The following is a 26010-nucleotide window of genomic DNA, read 5'->3' as shown; positions in this document are numbered from 1 at the left end:
CTATTGGACTAGACCAAGACTGACCTACAGCCAAGGGGCTAGGAAACCTGAAGGTGGATTACAGGAGAGCCTGCTTTAAATGCCCTCAGCACCAGCCTACAGAATCAATAACGAACTGTGTCCTTATCTGGCAGTGTCTGAAGTATAAATGCAGCTGCAGGAAAGCATAAACAAGGCTCATGGGTATGATCAAAGGGAAATGAATGCATTTCAAAAGTAGAGTATCAGAACTCAAAAAGCCTGTAAGTACTTTAATAAGGGGTTGCTTTGATTAAAAGTTACCAGTTAGTCATTTTGGGAGGGTGGGGGAGGAAGGGGAACCACCCACTTTGTTCCTGGATTGAACAGAACTTCTCACTCCAGCTTCTCATTGCCACATGTATAGAATCGGTTGAGGATTGGCCCTTGAATATCATTACAAGCTGCTGTAGCAATAGTTTAAAGACCAGGTAACTTCTGCACTTAATACCTTTAAGATGATCTAAAAGAGCGCAACCAGGTAGATCTGTTGTTCAAGCATTCGGCCACTGTTTGGCTCAGTATGTGACGCATGTGTGTAAACAAGCAGATGGACTGGTAGAGAATAACGAATTTTTAGATCCATCAGCCTTGGTGGTGCCACTGGCCCACTGCCATGCAAGTCCTTTAGGTCCTGGTCTTCTCACAGGTACACTTGACAGTGTTTTACTCTGCTGCTTTACATACAAACAACACGCATTGATGTATGACTTTATTTTTAAAAAGACACCATTATAAAATGTGCTGTTTATAAAACCCCAAATAAATAGTTTCAAGATACAAATGCTAAAAATGTGACAGTACTAGGAAGGCTTTTCCTGTACCTTTTAAAAAAAAAAAAAAAAAAATGAATGCAGCACATGCGAGTTCAAACATCTATGTACCTCTGAAACACCTGAAAGCGCAGCTAAAGCAAAACAAGCTATCAACTTTTCTCTAAAATAAATGCTAATCAAATGACAGCAGATATGTGACTGTAACGGTAAGCATGCCATTAAACTGAAGCTTGCAAGCTTGATAAAGCATAAGCTGGGATCTACCTCCCACACAAAGAGATTAATACAAAAAAAACTGCAAAAATCATAATTTGAAGTTGGCTAGTGGTTTAGTAGAATGGTCCAGCAGGAATCAAATGAGTAAACAGAAAAGCTACAAGAACAGTGCATCGGCTTGAAAAGATTCAGGTTCTTCCCAGACATTGTGACAGTGTGAACATGCCCCACAATGCGCAGCAGTTGTAAAATTTCAGTAAGGAATCTCAATGTATTGTGAGAGAGGACGGTAGGCTCTTCTGGGACTCAGATCAGGACAGCTCTTTTCTGTCATGGGCTGTTTGAACTGCAGAGTGTGTGGATTAACTTCTCGAGACTGCTCTATGAATGAACACTACGCTTATTGCTGTGGTATTGATCCCCCTACATAGCCTGCAGAAAGGAAGTGCCTGGTTTCAGTTGGGCAGGCAGGGTGCACAGAGAATCAAGTGGAGGATCTCCCGGGGTGAGTCTCAGTGTGGGGAGGGTGCTAATGTCTCAGGGTAGGGGCTGGGAGAGGGGGATGAAGCTTGGCTATTTCAGTAAGACAAAAACTCCCCTCCAAAGGCAAATCCCTGGAACTGCTTAGATGAACCCCATTCAACAAGTGATCTCTACATGGCAATGGCCTGGTCTATTGGAGGGCACCTGAAGCCATTGTGGAGGTAAGAAACTGAAATGGGAAAGCAGGAGACTGCAGGCCACTCTCCTGCCATGGCAAAAACTCAGTGAGCCCCCTGGAAGAACAAAGGCAACTCTGGCCTCGCTGCCTCCAGGTGAGCTGTCCACTAAAAGGCAAAATGCCCCCTTGACAGACCATGCGCACAGGTTGCACTGCTCTCTCATCCTTAAAAGCAGTCTTAAAGGGGGAGGGCATGCCTTGCTCTGCCCTGCTGGGCTGGCACTCCAGTACCTAGTGCAATGCTGGGTTTGTAAGGCACTTGAGAATGAAAGGCGCTGGAGTAGACCCAACAAGAAATTAAACCCCTGCCACTAACAAATTGCACACTTGTGCGGCACCTCCTGGAGGATCAGCACAGAACTTGCAGTCCAAAGGGCTACAGTGGTTTGGATTTGTGTCTGGGCACCACAGTACCAGAGCTAATGCCAGCATAGCTTTGCTAAGCTGCCCATGGGTGCTCCTGCCAGCCAGACCTGCCTCAGTGGCAGCGTCTATACCCCGCCCCATGTCCTATGACCAAAGGCAGGTAGAGAGGCAGCCTTCTAAGACGAATCTATTCCTATACCAGAAACTGGCCAGCCCTGAAGCTTTTAAAGCCTCTGTTCTGTGCCTCAGCCACATGCAGGGTGGTAGTGGGAGGGAAGAGTATCATGAGTTGGGAGATGGTGACACAAATATGCAGATTGCTGGGAATTTTGGAGACTGTCTCCAAAATGAACAAGAAGTTGTTTGATCTCCTTAACCTAAAACGTGCAGTCAGTGCACCATCTTCCAGATCCACACAAGGACACAAGTCACCTTCCCACCGTCTGACTGCCCAGTTTCATAACCTCGTTTCTTGGCATTTTTAAGGGGGGGGAAAAAAGGAACAATAAATCTCGCAACTGTTGCATGATAGGAGTTCTCCCCACACCAAAATGATGCCCAGCTAACATTTACTTTACATGCAGTGGGGCAGAAGATCCTGTAGAAGGAAAGTTAGCCCCTTGGCCCTGGGAGCTGGGGATATCCTAGCACAGCTGCACTTGAAGTGTAGGTGTGTTAGGACTCCCACCTGCACGAATTACTGTGTCACTGTCAGCAGTGACCAAATTTGGGGGAGGCGGGGAAAACGGATCTGCCTCTACAATAAGAGTAGAGACATATCAGCTCCAACCCTTTTGGAATGCTTTTTTTTTTTTTTTTTTTTTTTTGGAGTAACATCAGTTTCCGCTCAGCAGAGGTGCCCCGTGGCCCTGGACGGCGCCATCACTGGATGCTGGCACTGTGCTTGTCCTCCAGCTCTCTCTTTCTGCAGCAGATAGCGATAGCTGATGCCCCTTTACCACCCTGGGCATTCCTCACTACACAAGTGTCATCAACAGCATAGGCACCCAGGGTGCCAGGACCCCAGGAGTAAGCGTTGCATCCTGTCAGAGTCCAGTTGTCATCACAGGACACCATCACCTGAGAGAGAGGGATCAGATCACTCTTCAAAGGCACAACAAAAATCCAAGGAATATCCTGAGCCCAGGTGGCGTATGGGTAAAAGCAAGCCAATCTCTGTAACCAACAGCATGTAAAAGGCAAGCCAGGGGGCTGACATCACATCTAGCTTCTCTGCATTCCCCAAATTACCAAGAATCCACCTATTTACAGCTAGGTCGGCTCGAGAGAGCCCCTGACATGAGCCCAAATCAAGGCTTTGGCTCTCCTACCTGAACCATAGGGAGACACCTTAAACCACCCTGCCAAATCATCCCACCTGCATGGGGAACTGAGCTAGTTCAACACAAGTACAAAGAGGTGCAACTCCACTTATGGCAAACAGCTGGTGTGAGGAAGTGTAAAGCAGCTGCACTGGAAGACCCTCTGTTCTGGAAGATCCACAGACTTTAGATAATCATTTCAACACACGAGCTTAGCAGAAAGGATGCTGCCAATATCTGCAGTGACTGGCTACTCCTCACCTGTTCTGTGAAGTCCGTAGGAGAATGTTCCTTCACCTTGCATTCGATGCTGGGGGCATGGCAGCAGGACGCATGTGAGACCAGGTCACTTCTACCTACGCAGTGGTTGTGCCCATTTTCTGTCTGTAGAATAGGTCTGACGTTGTCACTAAACTCTCCAGATGGAGAATGGGAGCTACAACCTGCCAATAATACAGAATGCTCCTAAATGAACAAGAAGAGCCTGCTCTCAGGAGTAATTAAGTGCTAGGACCATCTGCTGCCCTTGAAAACACTAGAAGAAGAGCACAAGATGAGGCTGGGGAGGCATCTCCAAAAGAGCTTCGCCAGTACACCTCAATCCTGATACAGACCCTAGCGGGGTCCCACCAAAGCAGAAGTTGTCAGTTGAACAAGTGCAGGAATGGTGCTGGATAGGCAAATGTCTCAGGAGTGTAAAAAGCCACCCATTGTTTTTACACACCACCTACACATGGGATAGTTGATGATTTGGTGCTAACCGATTCTGTGTTTTGCAAACCTGCAGTGACAACTTTTTTGAGTCACCAAACCTGTTAGCGTGCTAGTGGGGAGCCTGTGTGAAAGATTAGCAGCCTGACTGCACAGTTGAAAGCATTAGGAACACATCAGTTGGCTGCTTAGGTCATGAGTGATCAAACCAGCCAGCTCCATGTACAAATAAGACCTAAGAATCCTCAAGGACTTAATGGATATGTCTACACATGCATTAGGCATGCCTAAATTTAATGCACATTATCTTAATGCACATTAAGGCAATTTAGGCTCATGTCTACACATGCATGCATTAAAGCGCATTAACGCCATGTGTGCAGACTGATGCAGGAGTAAAGTCAGTCCCAAGTCAGTCCATACACAGCATTAATGCACCTTAATACGTCTGCACATGTTAATGCACTTTAGCTATTCATGCCTAAATTTGATGCCTGCTTTGGCAAGTATCAAATTTAGGCATGAACAACCTAAAACTGCCTTTATTAAGGTGCATTAAAGGCATGTGCATGTAGACACACACCCTTAATGCACCTTAAATCAGGCTAAAGTGCCTGAAATCAGTACACGTAGATGCTCCCAGTGGATATCAAATTGAGCCTCCCAAGTCTGACTGGCTTACTCTTACTGTAGAAGCAGATAACCAATAGGCAGAATGGGCATTTGGTGAATTGTATCAAGTTAGCTTCAATCCTTCAAAGTTTAATTCTCTGACTGCCTAGAGTACCATGAAACCTGGCATGTCCCTGGCAATTAGGTGTGGGCAGTCTCATCCAGCAGGGAATGAGGAGAGATCAAATACCTGCCCCCTCAAGTATCAACAAGATACTCTCTACAGTACCTGTCAAAATGTGGTTCTTGGAGCAGCCTACAGCTGAGGTCAATGCCCCCTCCATGGCTTGGGAGCTGGCATGAATCTGGCAGTGTGCTTTAGGCCAAATGCAACACCGAGCGATGGCATAGACACCACTGCCGCCAAATGCGTTGTGAGCCACACATTCCTGCCTGCCTCCATGGTCCTGCAATTCAGAAAACACAGGTGTAAAGACAACTCAGAGCCAGGAAATGCACCACGCTGTACATGAGAGTCAGGTGTAAGATGGATAAAAATCTCTGAAGGTACCTTTTGGACCTGGCCTGGCTCATGAGACCACCTTTCCTTTAAAAGTGAATTGACTAGGAGGCCAATGGTCAATCCAGCCCAGGTACGGGAGACAATGACTTGCCCGAGGCAAAGCCTCGAGTCACTGGGTTGATCAAGAGAAGTCCTTTGTCTTTACCCATTTAACAGCATAGGCTAACACCACACAGGATTTCCCCAGCCTGTCTCATATCATCACCTCCACAGCTGTTGGGAGGTGGGAGACATGAAGCAGCCGACAAATAGGAGCACAGGCTATCCAATTCTAGCTATCATTCAGTGGAGCTTCAAGGGCCTTTCAAGGATTGCTCCCAACAAAGGCTCTTTTCTAAGGGTTAGATCCCACAGCCCTGGCTGAGCCAAAATATCTGCTGAGCCAAGGGAAAGTTTGGCAGCATAAATGGATATAACTCCACAAATGAAGCAGTACAACAGGCTGCCAGCAAATCACCTCTATGTGTTCTCCTCGCCTCCTGCCATTCTGCGAGAAGCTGGAGCAGCTGAGCATCTCCTCGTTCCCAGTGCAGTGGGCGACTGCTGTCGCGGAGTGAGTTGACTCTGACCTGGCAGACCACACAGAGCGGCAGTACAACAGCTCATCTGAAAAGGGATGTTTTGGGCGTCAGTGCAGCACAGCAAGACCACACTTGAGTCCGGGCTGTATGATCCCAAGCAAGACTAATGCTGCAGATGCCACATTTGTTCTTGAGCCAAAGTAACCTGGCAATGTGACTATCTATTTCCTCTCCAAACAGTGCTCATGGACGATGGCCAAGGAGTTGCAAAGGAGAGTAAGATCCTCTGCTCTCTCAACAAAATCCCATATAGAGACAGCAACACCACAGCTTCCAAGTCGCTAACTGGAAGGAGAGTTGCACACACCCAGCCCAGCTAGGTGCCATTTCAATCATGCACATCTCCATGTTATTATGAAGGCAGCATTACCACTGGGAACATCTTTTGATGCGTAGCTGCCCTCGGGTACACAAGTGACTTACCTGCTCCCAATCTGGCCGGCAGTGCTGCCACTCTGTTGGGTGTGATCAGTCTCTGGTCTTCAGGGAACCAGGCCTCATTGATAACCTTTTTGGTAGAGAAGCGTATTAACCTTTGCCTCAGCTCCGAGATCGTCAGCGCCGAGTTGGTGTTCAGGATCATGGCTGCGATGCCTAGGAAGGAAACGAGTGCTCAGCTACAAACAGAATAGTAAGCCACAGACCCAGACGTAAGGAAGTAATATCCCACTTGCTTTTGATCAGGGTGAAAGTCCCCGATGCAAACTGCATTTGTGTGCCACCATTGCAGCATTCACACGTTCCACATCTTCACTGCAGCGCTGTTTGCACTGCGTTTGGATCAGCTCAGAATTTCATAATTTGTCCAAAGACAACAGCCCAGAGCCTCATGGGTAGTTAGCTGGTTAGGTGCTTCAGTCCCATTAGCCCACTGGGTAGCACAGGAGAGGAGAAGAAAGAGTTTTGTAGATGCTTCCTCTAGAAGAATTGCAAGTTTTTGTGCCCGAAAGCTTCCAATTAAAGAGATTTTTTTGCAAAAATCTTGTTGGTCTAATAAACGATATCATCCCTACTACGAGTCCTGATTGCCTTTTCCTTTAGAATTGCATGCCAACCCATGCAGCTGCAGTATGAGTTATCCTTTGCATGCTCCTTATCAGAGACCTATCCACATTGCTGAGCCAGTCGCAATCCCAGGAAATCACATGGCTCAGGGGTAAGTGCGATGAACTGGACACCATCCCATGGCAGGTATCATTCCATCGTTCCAGCCATGCAGGCCGGTGAATGCAGTCTTTCCATTGCACACGCCAATTAAGACAGAAAGAAGAAGCTGCTTTTCAAAAGCATCTCTCCTCAGCTTTGGTTTTAAAAGTGATTCCCTCCCCTACAGGTTCCTATTGACAATGCTAATGATACAGCCTGAAAAGTTTTGCCCTCTGGGATGATTTTCCTCCAAGGTAACCTGCTGCCTGGCTGAAAGCATACTTTTGTCACTGTCAGCATCTTCTCTTTCCCTGCACATTCGTACCCTGGGGATCCTGGCCTCACACAAGGACCCCTAAGGGTGCATTATTTACAGTCTAAGGAGGAAACACGCTTACAGTGAGCCACACTCCGCCTTGGGCCCAGGAACCCACAAGGCATGTCTTTATTAGACTATGACATACACCCCGTCATGCCTCGTGGCTGAATCAGGGCAATCGTGTATTTGCATGAAGCTGCTTGTTAATCCCTGACAAAAAATGTGATGTTAGGAGACAACTCCTCCATGTGCTGGTTGCAGCATCTGGGCTACGCAGCCATCGGAGGGGGAGGCTCTGGTCCAAAGCTACCCTGAAGCCACTGCTCACTAATATGCATCAGATGCTGTAACATCTAGCAGCTTAGTTCCTTGTGGTCATGTCCTACACTTATCCCTGCTGGAGGATAAGGCCTGTTTCTCTCACAGGCCCCACCTTCACTCCTGGTCACCTTCCAGCAGCCTCGGTAAAGAATCCCCTGATTACAGCCTCCTCTTTACTGGCGTTCCCCAGCAGGGATCAAACGTGGCTCCACGTGCCCATAAGCCCTGTCTGAGAGCAGGGCCCTGCTACACAGAGGCTCTGCATGCAGCCGTAGCAAAAGAAAGGTCTCTGCCCCCGCCAACGTGCCCACTGCCAGTCGATATACAGCTTATTATGAGCATGGTGGCACCCTTCCTCCCCTTTGGCATTCAAGCCTTTAAAACCGTTCACCTGCAACATGCGCAGCTGCCTGGGACGTCCCACTCTGCGAGGTGAAGCAGGTGCTGCAGTCACTGGAGGCCCCAATGATATCATCTCCTGGAGCAAACATATCCACGCAGCGGCCAAAGTTTGTGCCCATGGTCCCCATGGAAACAGGCTGGTCCTGGTAGTCTGTTGCTCCAACGGTGATAACCTGTATGTTACAACAGTTGTGACCTGGACTGTCAGCAGTGGCCAGGTGTTAAATGGCGCGAGCAGGTCATTTCATGAGCAATGATGGACCTGCGAGAGGCAGTGGGTGTAGGGAGACCCTTTCAAGTTCAATAGCATAGCGGGGCCTCCTGGTTTGGGAAGAGGCCTCTAAAAGTGATGAGATTTCCTGGCCATTCACAATACCCCTGAGATTAATAATACTGTGCTCCTATAAAGAGAGAAATGCTCCCCTCTTTCCCCACCTCCTGCCACCCCATTCAGGGAGTCAAAGAGAAGAATGAAGACAGAGCAGGACCGTGGCTCTGCCTGACCCTGTCCTGGGCTGAGGCAGGGGGGCATGCCTGCAATCCCTCCCCAACCCGGCACTTTTAACCCCAAAAGCTGGAGACCCGAGGCACAGAGCGGCGATGTCACCGGACAAGGTCACGCAGCAAAACCATGTCGAGAGATGAGGATTCTGCCCCTAACTGGCAGCATCTTGCTCAGCCCAAGAGAGGCCGTCCCCTGCTCCCTACCTCTGGTTCTGATGCTGGTGAGTACAGACAGGCATCCTCCTTGTAGTTACCGGCTGCAGCAATAATCACCACCCCCGTGCGCACCATCAGCCGGCAGGCCGCATTCAAAATGTGGCTGTAGCCTCCAGCGAAGGGGAGCAGCACAACCAATGGCGTGTAAGGCTGGGCCTCCAGGGTGGTCTTGATAAACTCCAGGCCTGGCAATTGAACAGGAATTACACTGAGAGCAGAAAAACATCACGCCAGTGACTCACTCGCTTCTTGGGGACCAGATTCAACTCCTCTTCCCTCTCTTCGGAGAGGGGCAACAAGCCTCCTTTTCATGCAAACATCCGTAATGATGAATTGCATGGAAAGAAATGCAGTTGCTCCAGGGGATGTTTTCCTTGGAAGCGCCAGCAGGTGTGTCGGCTGCAGGGAGGTTGGAACAGGCAGCCAGGGGTCTCCTCCCGGCAGACGGATGATTTAAACCAGAAATCCAAGCAAATCCAAAGAGGGACAGACAACTCACTGAGGCCAGGCTCCCTCCCAGCCCTCCGACGCTACCTGTGTAGTCCTGGTGTTAGCTACAGTGGATGGTGTTAGCTACTTCGGGATGACCTGGTGCGGAATCTGTGGGTACAAGGTAACCTAGGGGATAGTGACCACCTCGTGATTGAACTCACTATCCGGCCAAGGGTGAGTAAACTAACCAGCAGGGCTGAAGTGCTAGACTTCAGAAAGGCTAACTTCAGCGTACTCAGGAGATTAGTTAGTGAGGCGTCAAAGCTCAAGAGCACTGGCGAAATGGGGGTCCAGGAAGGGTGGTCATTCCGATCCTACGGGCACAGAAGGAGACAATCCCATTGTGCATAAAAGGGGCAAAGGGGCCAAGAAGCCCTCTTGGCTGAACAGGGAGGTCCAAGGAAGCCTAAGAACAAAGGAAGAGGTATACAGGCTGTGGAAACGGGGGGTAGCTTGTTGTATATGAATCTTGTAGGCTAAAAGCAAGGCTTTGTAATGCTAAAAGTGAGGCCATTTCTTTATCCTTTCGCCTCCATTTCATAAAAGCAGACACAGCACTTACGAGACAGCTAGGAGAGAAGAGGGGTACTGTGTAAGAGTTACTGATAAGATATGAACCTAGCTGAATCCAGTCAACAGGGGAATCTCGTCAACAGGGGAACCTTGAAAGTCGGGCATGATTTGTTTTTGTTAGATAAAGAAACATCTTGAGACAAAATATATGAGGCATGTAGTCACGAGAGTTAAACTTCGGTGTTCACGCTTACAGTACTGCTTGATTGGATAGCATAGTAATTTAGCTAATAGATGATTAGGTATTTTTACGAGCACGAGCTAATCACGAACTAACGCTTACGCACTTAGAAAGTGTTAAAAAGTATTATAACTAGTAGGCGGGGTCCCTCTCTGCAGAGGCACCTCGCTCGAGCGAGTAAAGATTCTGTATTTGGCTTTGGATACTTGCTCTGTGTGATCATTGCCCCAGCTTAGAGAGAACTGCAGACAGCTTTAAGAGCATAATTTGTAACAAGCTACCAAGAAGGAGTATACCTCCCTGGCTCGCACTTGCAGGGAATCAGTTAGAAAGGCCAAAGCAGGATTAGAACTCAGGCTGGCAACAAAAATTAAGGACAACAAAAAGTCCTTCTTCAGTCATATAGGGAGCAAAAGGAAAGTGCAGGGTAGCATCAGACTAGGGCAATTGGTGACAGAGGGGGGACAAGGCCTTGGACTGCCAATCCAAGCAACACCCACAAGTACAGCCCAGCCTAGACCGACGAGCGGAACATATACGCAGGTAAGTAACAGAGGCCCGGGCAATGCTGAGACTAGGGGGCCAGTACACACATCCACAGGAGGCCCCAAATGCCTCTACACAAATGCTCGTAGTATGGGAAAGAAGCAGGAGGAACTTACCCTCCTGCTAGCTGACACCAACCCGGACATAGTGGAGCTCACTTAAACGTGGTGGGACCCAATGCATGACTGGGCGGTGAATGTTAAGGGCTATAGGCTGTACAGGAGGGACAGGACAGGGGACGTGGTGCTCTACATTAAGGAGGAATACACATCCTCATCAGTTAGCAAAGAGTCAGAGAAGGGGTACATGGAAGTGCTCTGGGTTAGGATACTAAGCAGTCGAGGGGAAAGAGACTTAACGGTGGGGGTCTACCGCAGACCACCCAACCGAGGGGAGGAGCTAGACCAGGAATTCTTAAGTCAGCTCACGGAGGTAGTTAGGTCAAAGGACGTGGTCATCATGGGGGACCTGAACTTTCAGACATCTGCTGGGAAGAGCAGTCAGCCAGGTCTGACCGCTCACATAGGTTCCTAGCCCAAATGCAGGACCTCCAAATGCAGGAGGTGCACAGCCCCACTGGGGGAGACACCTTGTTGGACCTGGTGCTGACCACGGGCAAATACATGGTGCGGGGGCTGCGGGTGCTCGACCACCCGGGCAACAGCCATCATCGCCTGCTGGGATTCACCATCCAGCGCAAGGTGGCAAAGGCCTGCAGCAAGGCAGCAGCCCTAGATTTCAGGAGGGCAAACTTCAATAAGCTAAGGAGAATAGTTGCGGAAGCACTGAGGTCCCGGAGGGGAGGGAAGCCAGGTGTCCAAGAAGAGTGGTCGCTCCTTAAGGAGACGATCCTCCAAGCCCAAAGGGAGATAATCCCAACGCAGACCAAAGGGAGCAGGAGGGCACACAAGCCCCCATGGCTCACCAAAAGCATCTGGGAACGTCTCCTAGCTAAAAGGGAGGCACACACCCAATGGAAAGGAGGGGCCACCACCAGGGATGACTATACTCCAGTTGCTTGGGATGCAGGGGGGCAGTCAGGAAGGCCAAGGTGGAGATGGGACTGGGACTAGCTTCCCAGATCAAGGACAACAAGAAGTCCTTTTTTAAATACATAGGGGGCAAAAAGAAGGTACTGGGTAACGTGGGGCCCCTGCAAAACACGCTAGTAAATCTGGTCATCACACCTGATGACAAAGCTAACCAATTTAACAATTTCTTTGCCTCCATTTTCCTCAGCAGGGACTGGACCAGCCACCCCCTGTCTGGGCCCCCCTTACGCTCCAGGGGAGGCGCACCTAGGGCAAGGGTTAGTGAGGATCTAGTCAGGGAACATCTGGAGGGACTGGATGTATTCAAATCAGCTGGTCTGGACGATCTCCACCCCCGAGTGCCAAGGGAATTGGCTGAAGTCATTGCGGGACCCCTGGCATGGCTGTACAAGCACTCATGGTGCTCTGGTGTGGTGCCAGAGGACTGGAAGAGGGCCAACATGGTTTCCATCTTCAAAAAAAGGAGGAAGGAGGACCCAGAGAACTATAGCCAGTTAGTCTTACCTCAATCCTGGGTAAGCTTTTTGAGAGAATTATTCTGACACATGTCCACAAGGGGCCAGCAGGGGAGATTATGCCTAGGGGCAACCAACATGGGTTCATCAGAGGCAGGTCCTGTCAGACCAACCTGGTGGCCTTCTATGACCAGGTCACCAAATCATTAGACGCAGATATAGCAGTGGACATAGTCTTCCTGGACTTTCAGAAGGCCTTCAACACTGTCTCTCCCCCCGTTCTCATTAAGAAACTGGGGGGCTGTGGTGTCGACACCTACAGTCAAATGTGTCGCCAACTGGCTGGAGGGCTGCACCCACAGAGTGGTGGTGGACGGGTCATTTTCGTCCTGGAGGGATGTGGGCAGTGGGGTCCCCCAGGGCTTGGTCCTCAGGCCCACACTGTTCAACATCTTCACCAGCGACTTGGACGAAGGGGTAAAAAGCACCCTTTTCAAATTTGCTGACGACAAAGATGTAGAGGGATGTGGGCACGCTAGAAGGGAGGAGTAGGCTGCAGTCAGACCTAGACAGGTTATAGGGGTGGGTGGACGAAAATAGGATGGGATTCAACACTGACAAGTGCAAGGTGCTGCACCTGGGGAGAAAGAACCAGCAGCATACCTACAGGCTGGGGAACTCCCTTCTTGACAGTGCAGAGGCAGAAAAAGATCTTGGAGTCATCACTGATGCCAAGATGAACGTGGGCTGGCAGTGTGGGGATGCAGTCAGGAAGGCCAACCATACCTTGTCATGCATCCACAGATGCATCTCGAGCAGGTCCAAGGAGGTGATCCTCCCCCTCTATGTGGCACTGGTTAGGCCACAGCTGGACTACTGCATCCAATTCTGGGCACCGCACTTCAGGAGGGATGTGGACAACATGGAAAGTGTCCAGAGGAGGCCACTCGCCTGATGAGGGGGCAGCAGGGCAGGCCCTACGAGGAGAGGCTACGGGCCCTGAACCTGTTCAGCCTCCACAAGAGAAGGCCGAGGGGGGATCTAGTGGCCTGTTACAAACTAATCAGAGGGGACCAGCAGGCACTGGGGGAGTCCCTGTTCCCCCAAGCACTGCCAGGAGTGACTAGAAATAACAGTCACAAGCTGGCAGAGGGCAGATTCAGACAAGACATCAGGAGGCGCGACTTCATGGTCAGCGTGGCTAGGAGCTGGAACCAACTTCCAAGCAAAGTGGTGCTGGCTTCTACCCTGGGGGTCTTTAAGAGGAGGCTGGATGAACACCTTGCTGGGGTCACTTGACCCCAGTACTCTTTCCTGCCATGGCAGGGGGTCAGACTTGATGATCTGCTCAGGTCCCTTCCGACCCTAACAACTATGAAACTATGAAACTATGAAAGCCAAGCTCTTCAATGAGTTCTATGCATTTGTACTCCTAGACACAGTCCAAGACAAATCTCCCAACTAGAACATAGATAGACACAGGAGGGATACCAGGCCACCAACTAGTGACGGGGCACTTGGAGGGGCTGGATGAGCTCCACCCAAGGGTGCTGAAGAAATTGGCCAGTGTCATAGCAGAGCCATTGGCATGGCTGTTCGAGCACTCATGGTGCTCTGGTCAGGTCCCATAGGACTGGAAAAGGACTGTGGTCCCTATTTTCAAGAAGAGGAGGAGGGAGGAACCAGAAAACTATAGGCCAGTTAGTCTCACCTTTATCCTTGGGAAAACACTGGAAGAAATCATTAAGGATCATATTTGTGGGAGCCGAGCAGGGGAAATGATGCTGAAAGGAAATCAGCAGGTACCGATTGCAGGTAGATCCTACCTGACTAACTTTGTTTCTTTTTATGACCAGGTCACAAAATGCTTAGACGCAGGAGTCGAGGTAGATGTCATCTACCTAGACTTTAAGAAGGCTTTCGATAGGGTATCTCATTCTGTTCTCATAAATAAACTGACCAGCTGTGATGTAGATGATCACACAGTCAGGTGGGTGGCAAATTGGCTTAGGGGTCGCCCTCAGAGAGTGGTGGTACATGGGTCGATATCGACCTGGAAAGATGTGGGCAGTGCAGTCCCGCAAGGCTCGGTCCTTGGACCGGTGCTATTCAATGTCTTCATCAGTGACTTGGACGAGGGCATGGAGAGCACCCTGTCCAAGTTTGCAGATGACACCAAAGTGTGGGGCAAAGTTAACACACCAGAGGGCAGGGAACGGATCCAGGCGGACCTGGACAGGTTGGAAAAATGGACCAAACGAAATAGGATGCAGTTCAACAAAGACAAGTGCAAAGTGCTGCACCTGGGCAAAAAGAACCACCACCACACTTACAGGCAGGGGGACGACCTTCTCAGCAGCAGAAAGGGATCTCAGTGTCATAGTTTATCGCAGTCATCAATGTGATGAAGTGAGCAACAAAGCTAACCGCACTTTATCATGTATTAGCAGATGCATAATGAACAGGTCTGGGGAGGTGATGCTTCCCCTCTATGCGGCACTGGTCAGGCCGCAGTTGCAGTACTGCATCCAGTTTTGGGTGCCGCACTTCAAGAGGGATGCAGAGAACCTTGAGAGGGCTCAGAGGAGGCCACTCATATGGTCAGAGGCCTGCAGGCAAGGTCCTACCAGGAGAGACTGAGGGACCTGGATCTCTTCAGCCTTTGCAAGAGAAGGCTGAGAGGTGATCTTGCAGCTGCCTATGAATTCATAAGGGGAGGGCAGCAAGGAATGGGAGATGCTCTATTTACTAGGACACTCCCTGAAATAACCAGGAACAATGGCCACAGATTGACGGCAGGCAGGTTTAGGTTGGACATTAGAAACAACTTCTTCACAGTAAGGGTTGCCAGAATCTGGAATGGGCTCCCAAGGGAGGTGGTGCTCTCCCCTACCCTGGGGGTCTTCAAGAGGAGACTGGACAAGCACCTAGCTGGGATCGTCTGACCCCAGCACTCTTTCCTGCCCATGGCAGGGGGTCGGACTCGATGACCTACTGAGGTCCCATCCAACACTAACTTCTATGAATCTATGTATCCCCACCTGGGTGACCATACCCAGTTTGGCTGGGATAGTCCCAAATTGTGGAGGCCAGTCCCAGCTGGCAGGTGAAAATTAAAATTAGCATCCCAGACACTGAGCAGGGAGGCAGAGCAGCATGAGCTGTGAAACAGGAAGTCCTAGCAGTCAGCAAAATTGCTCTAAAGTAGGTTAGCTGAATAAATGGAATGACCATTAAAAAGCGGAAATGATTGTGAATATCTGTGAAGTACAGAACAATGGGTCATTAACAGGCCACTGACCCCCTTAGCTGCCTGAACAGTAATACCAGATCTGCACCAGGCCACCCACCCCCCTCTAATTGCAGCAGCACTGCTAACTTAAAGGGAGGGGAGTAGTGTCCTGGATTTCGCATTGTCCCATATGGTCAGCCTATGTATCCCCAACCCAGCTTCTCCCTGCCAGCATGGGAAGCCCGTGCTCTCTGGGGAGCAGGCAGCGCCCCAGCCCCTGGCACTGAGCAGATCGCATCTAAGTGCAAAGGGACTAATTTAGAAGGTGCTGACTGAGGTCACAACCAGTCCCAGCAACCCACAAATTGGGGTGAGGGTCATCACTCACCTATGAGGATCCCGCTGACAGTGCCCTTGCCTTGGCAGTTCAGCACCCGCAGGCTGCGAACGCTGGCCCCCGTGGCCACGCCGGCGTCCCGCCCACTCACCACGCCGGCCATGTGGGTTCCATGGCTCTCACACTTGTTGGCCTGCCAGAAAGAGAGGAAGTCAGTTGGGGAAGCAGAGGCCTTCTCAAGCCATCACCTGCACAGACACACACAGGGCCCACTCCTGCAACACCCTCACCGACAGGTATCATTGCTGGTGCAACGCTTCTGCTGAGTGCAATAGCCAGTTACTTGGGGGCATCCCCACAGGCAAGATCCAGCCTGTTATTTTCAGGCTCTGTTTATTCAAGCACTATTTTTATTCCAGCACACCCCATCTAGGCTACGATGTTTCAGTGGGGCAGCAGCAACATACCACTTGTGGGGTCTGAATTCAGTGAAGGCCTAAAGCTGACTCAGCTGCCACAGGGGGAAAAATCATCTGCTACCTAACAGATGAGCTGCCCGCTGGGGCAGCCGCACAGCCCAGGCCTCCAACAGTGACTGGTGCCAGCTGCTTCTCGGGAAGTGCAAGAAAACCCCACTAAGCAGAGCTAAGAGAAGCTGCTTCCCCACAAGGGTCTGAGCCTAATCCGTCTTAGAGGCTTAAACCATGAAGCATGAGGCTTTATCCCATCCAGAGCTCTTTGTCTGCTTTAGTGATTAAAACTCTGGATGCCCCTGTTATCCGAACAGCCAGCCATCTGGGTGCCCCTCTTCCCACCTCTGGCAAAGCCGAGATGCAGGTCTTCTCCACCGTGGCTACCCCATGGATGTGCTACGCTGGCCGCAGGCAGTCATACCAAAGAGAGGCAGTAACAGGGCAAGGTGTGAGCAGACTCTTGCAGTTGGGCCCTTCTACTCACTGCAGGTTTGTTTTATTCCCCATGAGGGATCCTGTCCCTTCAAAAAGGCCGCCCAAGAATCCCCTCTAAGGGGAGGATCCCAAGCACCAGGATGATAAGTGCAACTGAACAGCTGTTGTTCATCTGATTGGTCTGATTCACCACTGGGTTCATGCCATAATGCTGAAGTAATACAGTGATGGATCAAATCTCTATACAAACCCTAGTTCCCTCACTCATCACATGCCTTGAGGCACCTTGTAAAGTAGGTATTACTTCTCTGAAACAGCGATGCAAACTGAGGTACAGCGATGTTAAAGGACTTGCCCAAGACGATACAGCAAGTCAGTGGCCGAGGTTGACCGTAAAACTCAAGTGATCCAGCAGCCCGATGCAGCATGCTCCAGAAGTTTTTGGGGCATATCACAAAGGCCAAGAAGCTGCTTCCACACAAGACTTCTCACTGAGGGTTAAAATGGACAGTTCCCCAGCTTCTGTCAAGGGTTGCAGCAGGCTCCAAGTGAACTGAACGCCCCTGGTGTGAGGGTAAGTCAAAGTGGGTTGTACAAGCTCTGTCAAAGGCGTTGAATGTGACAGGTTCTCTCCATGCCAGCACTACTTGGAGGTGAGGCTTGGAGAGCTGAGCTGTGTGGGGGCCTGGACTGAACACAGCAGGACGACCTGGTGCAGACAGGGGCATAGAGCATAGTTTCTCAACCTGTGCTATGTGTACCCCTGGGGGTACATGAGACACAGGCAGGGGGTACGTGGGTATCCAACACTCTCTTGCCTTCTTTTCCTCTCAAAACTATGGCAAAAAATTTGGTGCAATTAAAAAAATTAAATTCCTTAGTAATAAATTGGTGTTCAGCTCTCCTAGCTTTGGCCAACATCACCTCTAGCCCAGGTACATACTTGAGTTGTGCACCCCGGTACAAAAGGTGGCAACCCTACCCACACCAGATCAGACATCTGTCATATCACGGCCTTATATACGCAGCCGTTCTCCCAATGTACGGCACACATTAGTTTGCAAATATAAAATTCCCTGGAAAATTGCATGTTGGGGTACTTATTAACATTTTCAGAAGTGAGGGGGTACTTGCTACTTAAAAAGTTGAGAAACACTGACATAGAGAGTCACTCCATGAGCCTCCCTGATGCTATGACTAGGGCCTGGCAGAAATGGGTCACCCCTGCCCACTGCTGAAAACAGGTATTCAGCCATAACTCAAAATATGCCTGAAAGCCCAAAGGCTTTGATAGGGAAATCCTGCTGTAAAGCTTCATGGAAACTGTAGTGCAGGTGCCCCTCTCTCTCTTTCTCCTCACCAGGCTAGGCTCCCTGTTCAGACTACATCTCTCATGATGCACCATCTTGGACAGGGCAGCTGGTGTCTTGTGATGGTGGGGGGTGGGGGATGAAGGCCAATGTGAGAACGTGGCCCTCAGAAGAGAACAAAGGCATGAAGCAACTGAGCTACAGCTCTTCCCCACAATGCAGATCTTCCTTGTGAAAAATGCTGCCCGGTCAAACACACCAAAATCCACTCAAAAACAGGTTGGGTGGAGCATTTTCGAGCAGCCCTCCGGGCTCGACGCTCCAGGCGCAGGCTGCCGTCTTACTCGCCTGCCTGTGAAAGCGTGTGCCATCCTCCTCCGGGACGTTCTCGAAGTCGGTCACAAATGCTCTGCCCTCGATCTCCCGATGATTGCTCTGGATACCGGTATCCAGCAGGTAAACCTCGACCAGGTCTCCTTTATCTGCCAGAGACACATAACATGGTGCTGCCAGTGCCCAGGGAGCAGGACTACAGCCTGGAGAGCTCGCATCAGCCCAGCGCTGTCACAGATACTCCAGGCACTGCTCTCTTCTACACCAGTGCTGACAGCCAAATCCACCTGCCTGAAATCAGTCTTTTGGGCCAGTGACCTTTTTTTTTCTCATTTAAATTCTTAAGTGCTTAAATTTAAATCAATAAAAATGTTTACTATTTCTTTCAGGCAAATTCAAGTTTTTCAGACAAAACAGTGCTGCACACTCAACTCATCCGGTGCCAAGACAGAGCCTGAAGCTGCAAACTCCCTATGCACTGAGTTTCCAGTGATTCCCAAAGGAACTCTTTAAGCAAGGGGTCTTGGAGAAGCAGGCCTGTGACTTCTATCCTGAGCTTCCCCTTCCCAGTGGAGCAAGGAAGAAGCTTCTGAGCTGCTGGAGAAAACACGGTGGACTTTGAGCTGCACTCCAGACCATGCCAACCAGCCCTGCCCAGGGCCAATTTAATCCTAGGCACAGGCAGGATGGCACAGAGAGCTGCCTGGCCTGTCCCTGGCCAGCTACATTCCCTCAAGACCTGCCAAACCTGCAAAACTCAGGTGGAAGAGCAAGTGCCTCCAGGGCAGGGTGGGGGCCATAGTCTCCCTCCCTCCTTCTGCACTTCGACCTCTGGGCAGATTTTCTATCTTCCCCACAAGCACTTGGATGACTCAACCCTGCCCCAAAAATCAGCGGACACCCCATGAATATAACACCCCTTTATAGCCAATTCACACCGGGGATGTAGCCCTTACTGGGAGGGTCGTATTCATCAGCCTTGTGCTGTGCCAGGATGATCCTGTCCAGGTTCCAGGGGACACTCTGAGCAAACACGTAGGAGTCCTCCTCAATGTAATCAACGTGCGGCAGTCTCAGCGCCTGCACAAAAGAAGCGTCACGGAGAGACACGCGCATTGTCTGAGCCAGACAGGGGAGAATGGCAGTCACTTTGTGTAGCAGCCTCGTCCCTGTGGGCAAGCAAAGCCCACGCCTGCCAGAGAGGTGATTTACTTCCAGATCCTCAAAGGTAGCTAGGTGCCTAATGCACATTGATGCCACTACTCTTTGATCGGTGGGCATTGAGCACTTGAAATCACAGAAAAGTAGGGCTGGAAGGGACCTCCAGAGATCACATCTGGTCCGACCCCCTGCTGGAGGCAGGATCATCTCTGTCCAGACCAGCCCACGCAAGTTCTTCTCTAACCCAGTCGTAAAACCACACTATCGACATGGTCGCACAACTACAAGGCAAAGCGCTTAACCTGCCACAGGTTAACACAGGGGGACGAGGGCTGCCAGTGTCTGGCCACTACAAGAATTACTAAAAAGCCTTTCAGGATGTGCACCTTGGGGCCTAATCCTGTGCCAGAGAAAATGAATGCAGCTGGGAGTGCTTAGTGAGGAGGAGCTGAGTGAGGCCCCAAATGATAAGATGTTATGCCCAAGGAGGGGTGAAACATGAAATCAGTCCCAGACACAGCTGCCTGTTAGGGACCCAGTTCTCCATAGGTATGACCTGGTGTGGGCCCATGGCTGTCACAGGAGCTGTGCTGGGGAAGACCACAGCCTGATCCCAAAAGGAGGTGTTGGTTAGACACAAAACCCAGGGCTGTTTAAATCCTTCCTATATCTGAGCCACAGAAACCTTGCAAGAGAGACAAAAACCTGATCCTGGACCACACAGTAGCCACAAAGCTGCCTGTGGTCTCTCGCTCAGACCTTTTTATTTATTTTATATCCCTAATGATAATCCAGGAAAAGCTTGGCAGTGCTCATAACAGTTTGCCTATTCCTGACTGGTTGATCTTCCCCAACACCAGGACATATTTCCCAGAGCCACTGAGGAGCTCCAAGCACATGTACACCTACAGGTTAAACATACATGAGAAGGGGTCAGGGTCTTCCACTGCCTTGTGGTGGACATGGATAAGCCAGGGATTGATCCTGCAGCTTTCCCCCACTCCCCGCTCTTCTAGCCATGCCAAGAACAGGTACCAACCAGGATGAGGTTGCCTTCCCATAAGCAGTGCTGGATGCATCTCCATTCACAGCTCACCAGTGCTACCTGCTCTTGAAGGGCAAGAGAGTCCCTTGGAGGATGGACTTGTGGTTAAGACACAGGGGGCACGTCTACAAGACACTTAACTGCACAGTAACGCAGTTTACTGCAAAGTAAGCCTGTGTGTCTACATGTGCATATGCTTACTACACGGTAAACCTCACTAATCGCAAGTAAATCTGCTACCTGAAAATGCAAGTAGCAAATTTATTTTTGTTTAGTAATGGAGCCGTAGCGCTCATATAGACACCTGATCAGGAGCAAATCTGCTCCCAGTCAGTCGTCCACTTGTGGGTGGAAGACTGCTCCCTGCCAGCTGCCACTGGAGCCAGGGAGGGGACTATGTCCCCCTGCCCCAGCAGCAGGGAGCTCCAAGCCCCTCATTCTGCCATCACAACTGGGGAGTAGGAGGCTGAGAGCACCTTATTTCCCAGAGCCAGGATCTCCCAGCACTGGCCCCATGACCACAGAGTGCTGCTAGGAGGTAAGGGTCTCCCAGTCCAAGCCCCGTGACCGCAGAGCTCAGGCTGGGAGATAAGGGACTCCCAGTGCTGGCCCCCTGGTGCAGAGCTGGTGCTGGGAGCTCCCTGCTGGTGGAGGCTGGGGAACTTGTTCCTCATCCTGTTCCCCACCCAGCCCCACACTTATGGAGCTGATTGGGAAAAAGCTCCCCAGCTTGTTCAGCACTCAGCTCCATGCTTGCTAAGCTGAGCGGGGAACAAGCTCCCCAGCCTGTTCCCCACCCAGCTCTGTGCTCACGCCGGCTCCCCGCCACTGCGTACACTCCTGGGAAGCAGGGGGAACCCACGCCCCCCAGATCTGTGTGTGGGGCGGGTGCAGGCTGCCCGCTGCAGGCTCAGGCTCCCACCCTATTGTCCTCCTCCAGGGCCTCCACAGCCTGGCAAATGTGACCTGGCGCTGCATGGCAGAATGGAGCCACACAGGAAAGCTGCTTGCTGCTGCAAGCTCCATGCTGCCCTGATGATGCACCCCCGCATGCATGGCAGCACCATGAGGCACAACCCAGTGCCGCCACCTCTGCTGCTGCCCCACATACAAAGGACATGTCGCCAGGGCAGTGCAGAACTCGCAGCCCCAGCCCTACCCAACTCCCTCCCTCCCTATGGGAGTCTCAATCCACTCCCATTACCTGAAGGAGCTGCTCTCCAGGCTGCCACGGGCATATTCATGCCCATGGCATCCCCTGCCTGACTGCCCTCCTCCCACTCCCTTGCAGCCCCCTGCAGACTGCAACTCTGACAGCCTGCAGAGAGCTCATTGCAAAACTGCAAAACCCACATTTTCCTCCAGTTAAGGGAGAAATCCGTGTTTTACTCCATTTTTCAGTGGGAAACCGGAAACCCGGATGGTAATGTCCCAGCTGGGGCCCCAGGAAGTGGGAATAGTTTGCTGCCATTATCCACAAATCTGCTCCTGCTTCCCTACGTGTGTAGACGCCTGCCTGGGAGCATTTACTCACGAGTGGTTTACTCATGAGTAAACTGATCCCAGATCAAATGCATGTGTAGATGTGCCCAGGGGTACTAGGAGATTCGTGTTCTGTTCCCAGTTCCATTGCAGTGGTTTACATCGCTTGAAAAGACAAACGCCTGTGTCTCAGTTCCCCCCCAGCGTGGGATAGGCACCATGAGGTTCAGTTAATGCGGTGGACAATAGAGGAGTGGGAAAGCTTCCCCGGGAGAGCTCAGGACTTGATCTCAACACACTGTCCTGTGGACACAACCCTGACAGTGCATCTGTGCATGGCTTTGGGGAGACGGAGAGCAGCCAACAGGCTGAGTATCTGCCGATGTCTGTGGCTGCAACCATAAAATGCTTGTCCCAATCCTGCAAAGACATGGGACTTTCACATGGCCCAGTGAGTCTAAAACAGGCCAGTTAAGTGAAACCACAAAGCTGAACAGCAACTAACCTGTATCTCTTGTGGCAAAAGTATGTTCTTCTCAAAGATCTTCCTTTGCAAAGTGGCAGTGCATTGCATCAGCTTAAGTGCAAATCACTCCCACGTGCTCTTAAGACATACAACCAGCAGCAACAAGTTTGCATCCAGCCTTGTGGGCGGGTGGAAAGATATCAAAGAAAACACACTCTTTCCCTTCAGATCTGCATCACTTTGGAGTCCTGATCTGAATTCTTTATTCTTTCTACAGTTCCAGCCTCTCCTCCATGCTTCAGGCATCAGCAGGATGCTGCACAAAGCATCAGAGCCCGAGCACACAAAACCAATGCTGGCAAATTAATCAAAAGAGGCAGGATTTGCTGCCTGGATCACACCCTAGGTCATTGCCTCTTTCTGATGGTGGCTAGGACCAGATGCTTCAGCAGAAGATACAAAAACCCTTGTGTGGCCAGTTATGAAATAACCCACCCACAGGGAAAGTTTCTCCCTAATCTCCATCTGGCAGGGATTAATTAGTGCCCTGAAGCATGAGGGTTGATAAACTTTGCAAACAAGTGGATGGGGAGATTGTTATTTTAATCCTTCCTCTCCCAACTCCAGACATATTCAGTCTCTGTAGAAGCAGACTGAGATTCTCTGGGCCACGTCCTGTGACTGTCTTCCTAATCGCCTGCCTTGAAGCCTGAGGATTTTCTGCCTCAACCTGTACCTGCTGGAAAAAAAAGCCCTCTTCTCCATGCCTGCCCTGCACCCAATGCCTCTGAACAGCAACAGCAGGAAACAAAACCCTCACAGGTAGAAAACCCGGGTGTGCAACATCACCTTACCATATCCAGCATGTCACTGCTCATCTTAACGACAAAGCCCTGGAAGAGCTCCTGAAAGATGTGCAGGATTTTGGTGAGATGGCCATGCTTCGCTGCTCTGGCCTGCAGCTTCTGGACAGTTCTCCCTGTCTGGGACTTATGGGTTTCCTCCTTCAGTACCACTATGTAGTGCCCTGGAATTCTCCAGGCATCCTGGGTTTAAACAAGCAGAAGTAGTTGTGTGCAAATGCAAGTAAAAGTAAAGCTTCCCTTTCTAATCCAGGCTGCAGCGCTGTGGACTACAGCTGCTTTTTTTTTTTTTTGGAAAATGTTTCATGTTCCAGGTCAAATTAGCCAGATCAGTTCTGAATCCTTTTGACCGAGCAACATTTAATCATTCAAACACCATACGTAGCACTGCAACTGGCAAGTATCCTCCACCCCAGACTTCTCAGCCTGGGGCTTCAGATACTTCCAAATCCATCAGCGGGCATCCTACGAGCAGACCCAAGCCCAGGGGCTTGGGGTTCGCATACCCCCGAGTCTCACTTGCCCTCAGCCAACGGCCGCAGAAGCAAGCTAGGGAGGAGTCCCCCATTTCCGTAACGTAGGCGTGCAGCCACAGTCCTCCGCTGGAAGCTAGTTGTGGACCGGAGCTGCTGCTTTAATCAGCTCAGCAGCGTTTGCTTTGTGGCACAAACTGAACATAATCGGGAAGGAGCTGACTGGCCCACTCAAGGCTTCGCACATCATAGTTCAAGCCACTGAAGTCATGAAAACAACTTAAACATTGTAAAAGCTTTTAAAACGGCCTTTGGAATACTTTTCATTTGCTTCCCTCTTTTACATTTGCCACCTCTCCCCCTCCATCACAGGCACGAGGGCTAGAAGTTGACTTGGAAATCACTAGGGAGTCTCGCACAATCACAAGAAGCCGGGATTTCAAGACCCTTCCAGTCCTGAATCACCGGAGCTGGTAACGGGGTGACTGCCCTGCACCTGCTACCCCCATGTGGAAGCACCGAGCTGCGGCAGTCCCCCCCGAAGTCACTGGGAGCGGTACATCCCACTGCCCAGCAGAGCTCAACAGGAGCTAGCTCCGCTTCTCTCTCAGCTTCAGGGATAGACACCCTCACAGCAGCTGCCCTCTGCCTGGGCAACATCTCACCCCTGCCAGAAGCCGTGTGGAGTTACAAATCATCGCTGAGGGAGGCACAGCGGAAGAGGCAAGACAGCAGCAGGCAGAAGGCTTGAGCTGGGGAGGGACCCACCTAGTCCTGGCCAGCCAAGCAGAGAAACCTCCCCATCACGGGGCAAGCCAGCAGCCCTCCTGCCACAGTCCTCATGCCCATCAGCTCCAAGACTCACCTGCCAGATGCCGGATCCTCCCAAGCTGTCAGAGAAAGGAGTCTCACCCTCCTTCCAAAAACTCCTGCCCCCTCCTACCATGCACTGAGGCTCTGGAGGGCTGGACAGCCAGGACCCAAATCCTGCTTCCAGGAATACCAGGATCTGTCCTACAGCTTGAGCGGGGAACAAGTTGAAGTCTGCACTCGCCTATCAGAGCTGCAGCCAGTGAGGGCCACAGGCCAGGCCCGCCCCGGATGTGCCTCGCCCCACCAGCGCGCCCTCCCACGCCGGGCTTCACGGCGGCTCTCGGGCTGGGGGATCTAACTGGGGACTTGCAGACTCCCTCTGGGCCGTCGCAAGACACTTGGGAGGGGACACCCAGAGCAACCACAGCAGCTGCGTTGCAGGCACCCATCTCAGTTTCCAGCTGCAGCTGCCCAAAACCCCCAGAGGTGTCTCAGCACCATCAGCAGCTCCCAGGGGGTTTCCAAGTCAGGATCCGCCACGCCGTCCTCTGCGTCCACCTAGACCAGTGAGTGGTGCTCAACTGGGGTGTCTCGAGATGGCCTCACCAGGGCCGCAGGGTGCCGAGGCAATGTTAGCACCGCTAGGTGTGCAAGCATGACACGAGGTACAGCCAGAGACCTGGGCGAGGAGCCCAGGGAGTTAAAACCCGGGTCCTGCAGAGCTCTCTGCAACAGAAGAATTGCTTTAGTATTTTCCCAGGGTTACAAAAGGAGGGAAAGGTCTGAGCTGGCATTTTCCGAGGGGGGCCCAGAGTGTGAAACCACAGACCTGCCCCCTGCGGACCGCCAAGCTTGTACCCACCTTGGTGCAGCGGCGGAAGGCGGCGGCGCTCTGCCTCCCGGGCTCCGTGCTGTCTCCCTCCTCAGAGGGAAAGGACAACGCCAGCTCGTCCCCATCCCCGTGCGCCGGGGCCGGCGCGCTGCCCAGCGCCAGCAGCAGGAGCACGGCGCGGCGCCAGCCCATGCCCCGCGCTGCCTGAGGGGAGCGCGGCGGGCGCCTGAGGGGAGCGGGGCCGGCTCCTGAGGGGAGAGCGGCCGGCGCCTGAGGGGAGCGCGGCGGGCGTGAGGGGAGCGGGGCCCGGCGCCTGAGGGGAGCGCGGCGGGCGGCTGAGGGGAGCGCGGCCGGTGCCTGAGGGGAGCGCGGAGGGCGCCTGAGGGGAGCGCGGCGGGCGTGAGGGGAGCGGGGCCCGGCGCCTGAGGGGAGCGCGGAGGGCGCCTGAGGGGAGTGGGGTCCGGCGCCTGAGGGGAGCGCGGCGGGCGTGAGGGGAGCGCGGCGGGCGGCTGAGGGGAGCGCGGAGGGCGCCTGAGGGGAGTGGGGCCCGGCGCCTGAGGGGAGCGCGGCGGACGCTGAGGGGAGCGCGGCGGGCGGCTGAGGGGAGTGGGGCCCGGCGCCTGAGGGGAGCGCGGCGGGCGG

At 51.8% G+C, this 26010-nt stretch overlaps 1 protein-coding gene across 1 annotated transcript; it reads right to left on the bottom strand.

Annotated features, from left to right (window-relative positions):
• Positions 1-559: 559 nt before the first annotated feature.
• Positions 560-26010, bottom strand: PCSK9 (proprotein convertase subtilisin/kexin type 9). The gene is made up of 13 exons (XM_090048825.1): positions 25900-26010; positions 25399-25812; positions 23242-23433; positions 19190-19313; positions 18249-18382; positions 15734-15875; positions 8803-8999; positions 8084-8267; positions 6330-6500; positions 5783-5931; positions 5032-5209; positions 3681-3862; positions 560-3177 (listed from the first exon to the last, which is right to left on the bottom strand). Exons 2-13 carry the CDS (start codon positions 25558-25560, stop codon positions 2980-2982), a joined length of 2013 nt encoding a protein of 670 aa, XP_089904951.1. The 5' UTR covers positions 25561-25812; positions 25900-26010; the 3' UTR covers positions 560-2979.

The sequence above is a fragment of the Crocodylus siamensis genome, chromosome 5, assembly GCF_052110815.1.
Source record: "Crocodylus siamensis isolate JL-2025a chromosome 5, ASM5211081v1, whole genome shotgun sequence".
Lineage (NCBI taxonomy): Eukaryota > Metazoa > Chordata > Crocodylia > Crocodylidae > Crocodylus > Crocodylus siamensis.
Note: the sequence above shows the minus strand (reverse complement) of the source record. Positions and strands in the feature narration are given on the sequence as shown.

What these genes read in the sequence shown, in the direction of transcription:
- PCSK9 (XM_090048825.1), bottom strand. Translation starts at nt 25,560, where the DNA reads ATGGGCTGGCGCCGCGCCGTGCTCCTGCTGCTGGCGCTGGGCAGCGCG. An exon ending in CCTTCCGCCGCTGCACCAAG is followed by an intron (nt 23,434 to 25,398) that starts GTGGGTACAAGC and finishes GTTTAAACCCAG; the next exon opens with GATGCCTGGAGAATTCCAGG. An exon ending in GGCGAGGAGAACACATAGAG is followed by an intron (nt 5,210 to 5,782) that starts GTGATTTGCTGG and finishes TCTGAATTGCAG; the next exon opens with GACCATGGAGGCAGGCAGGA.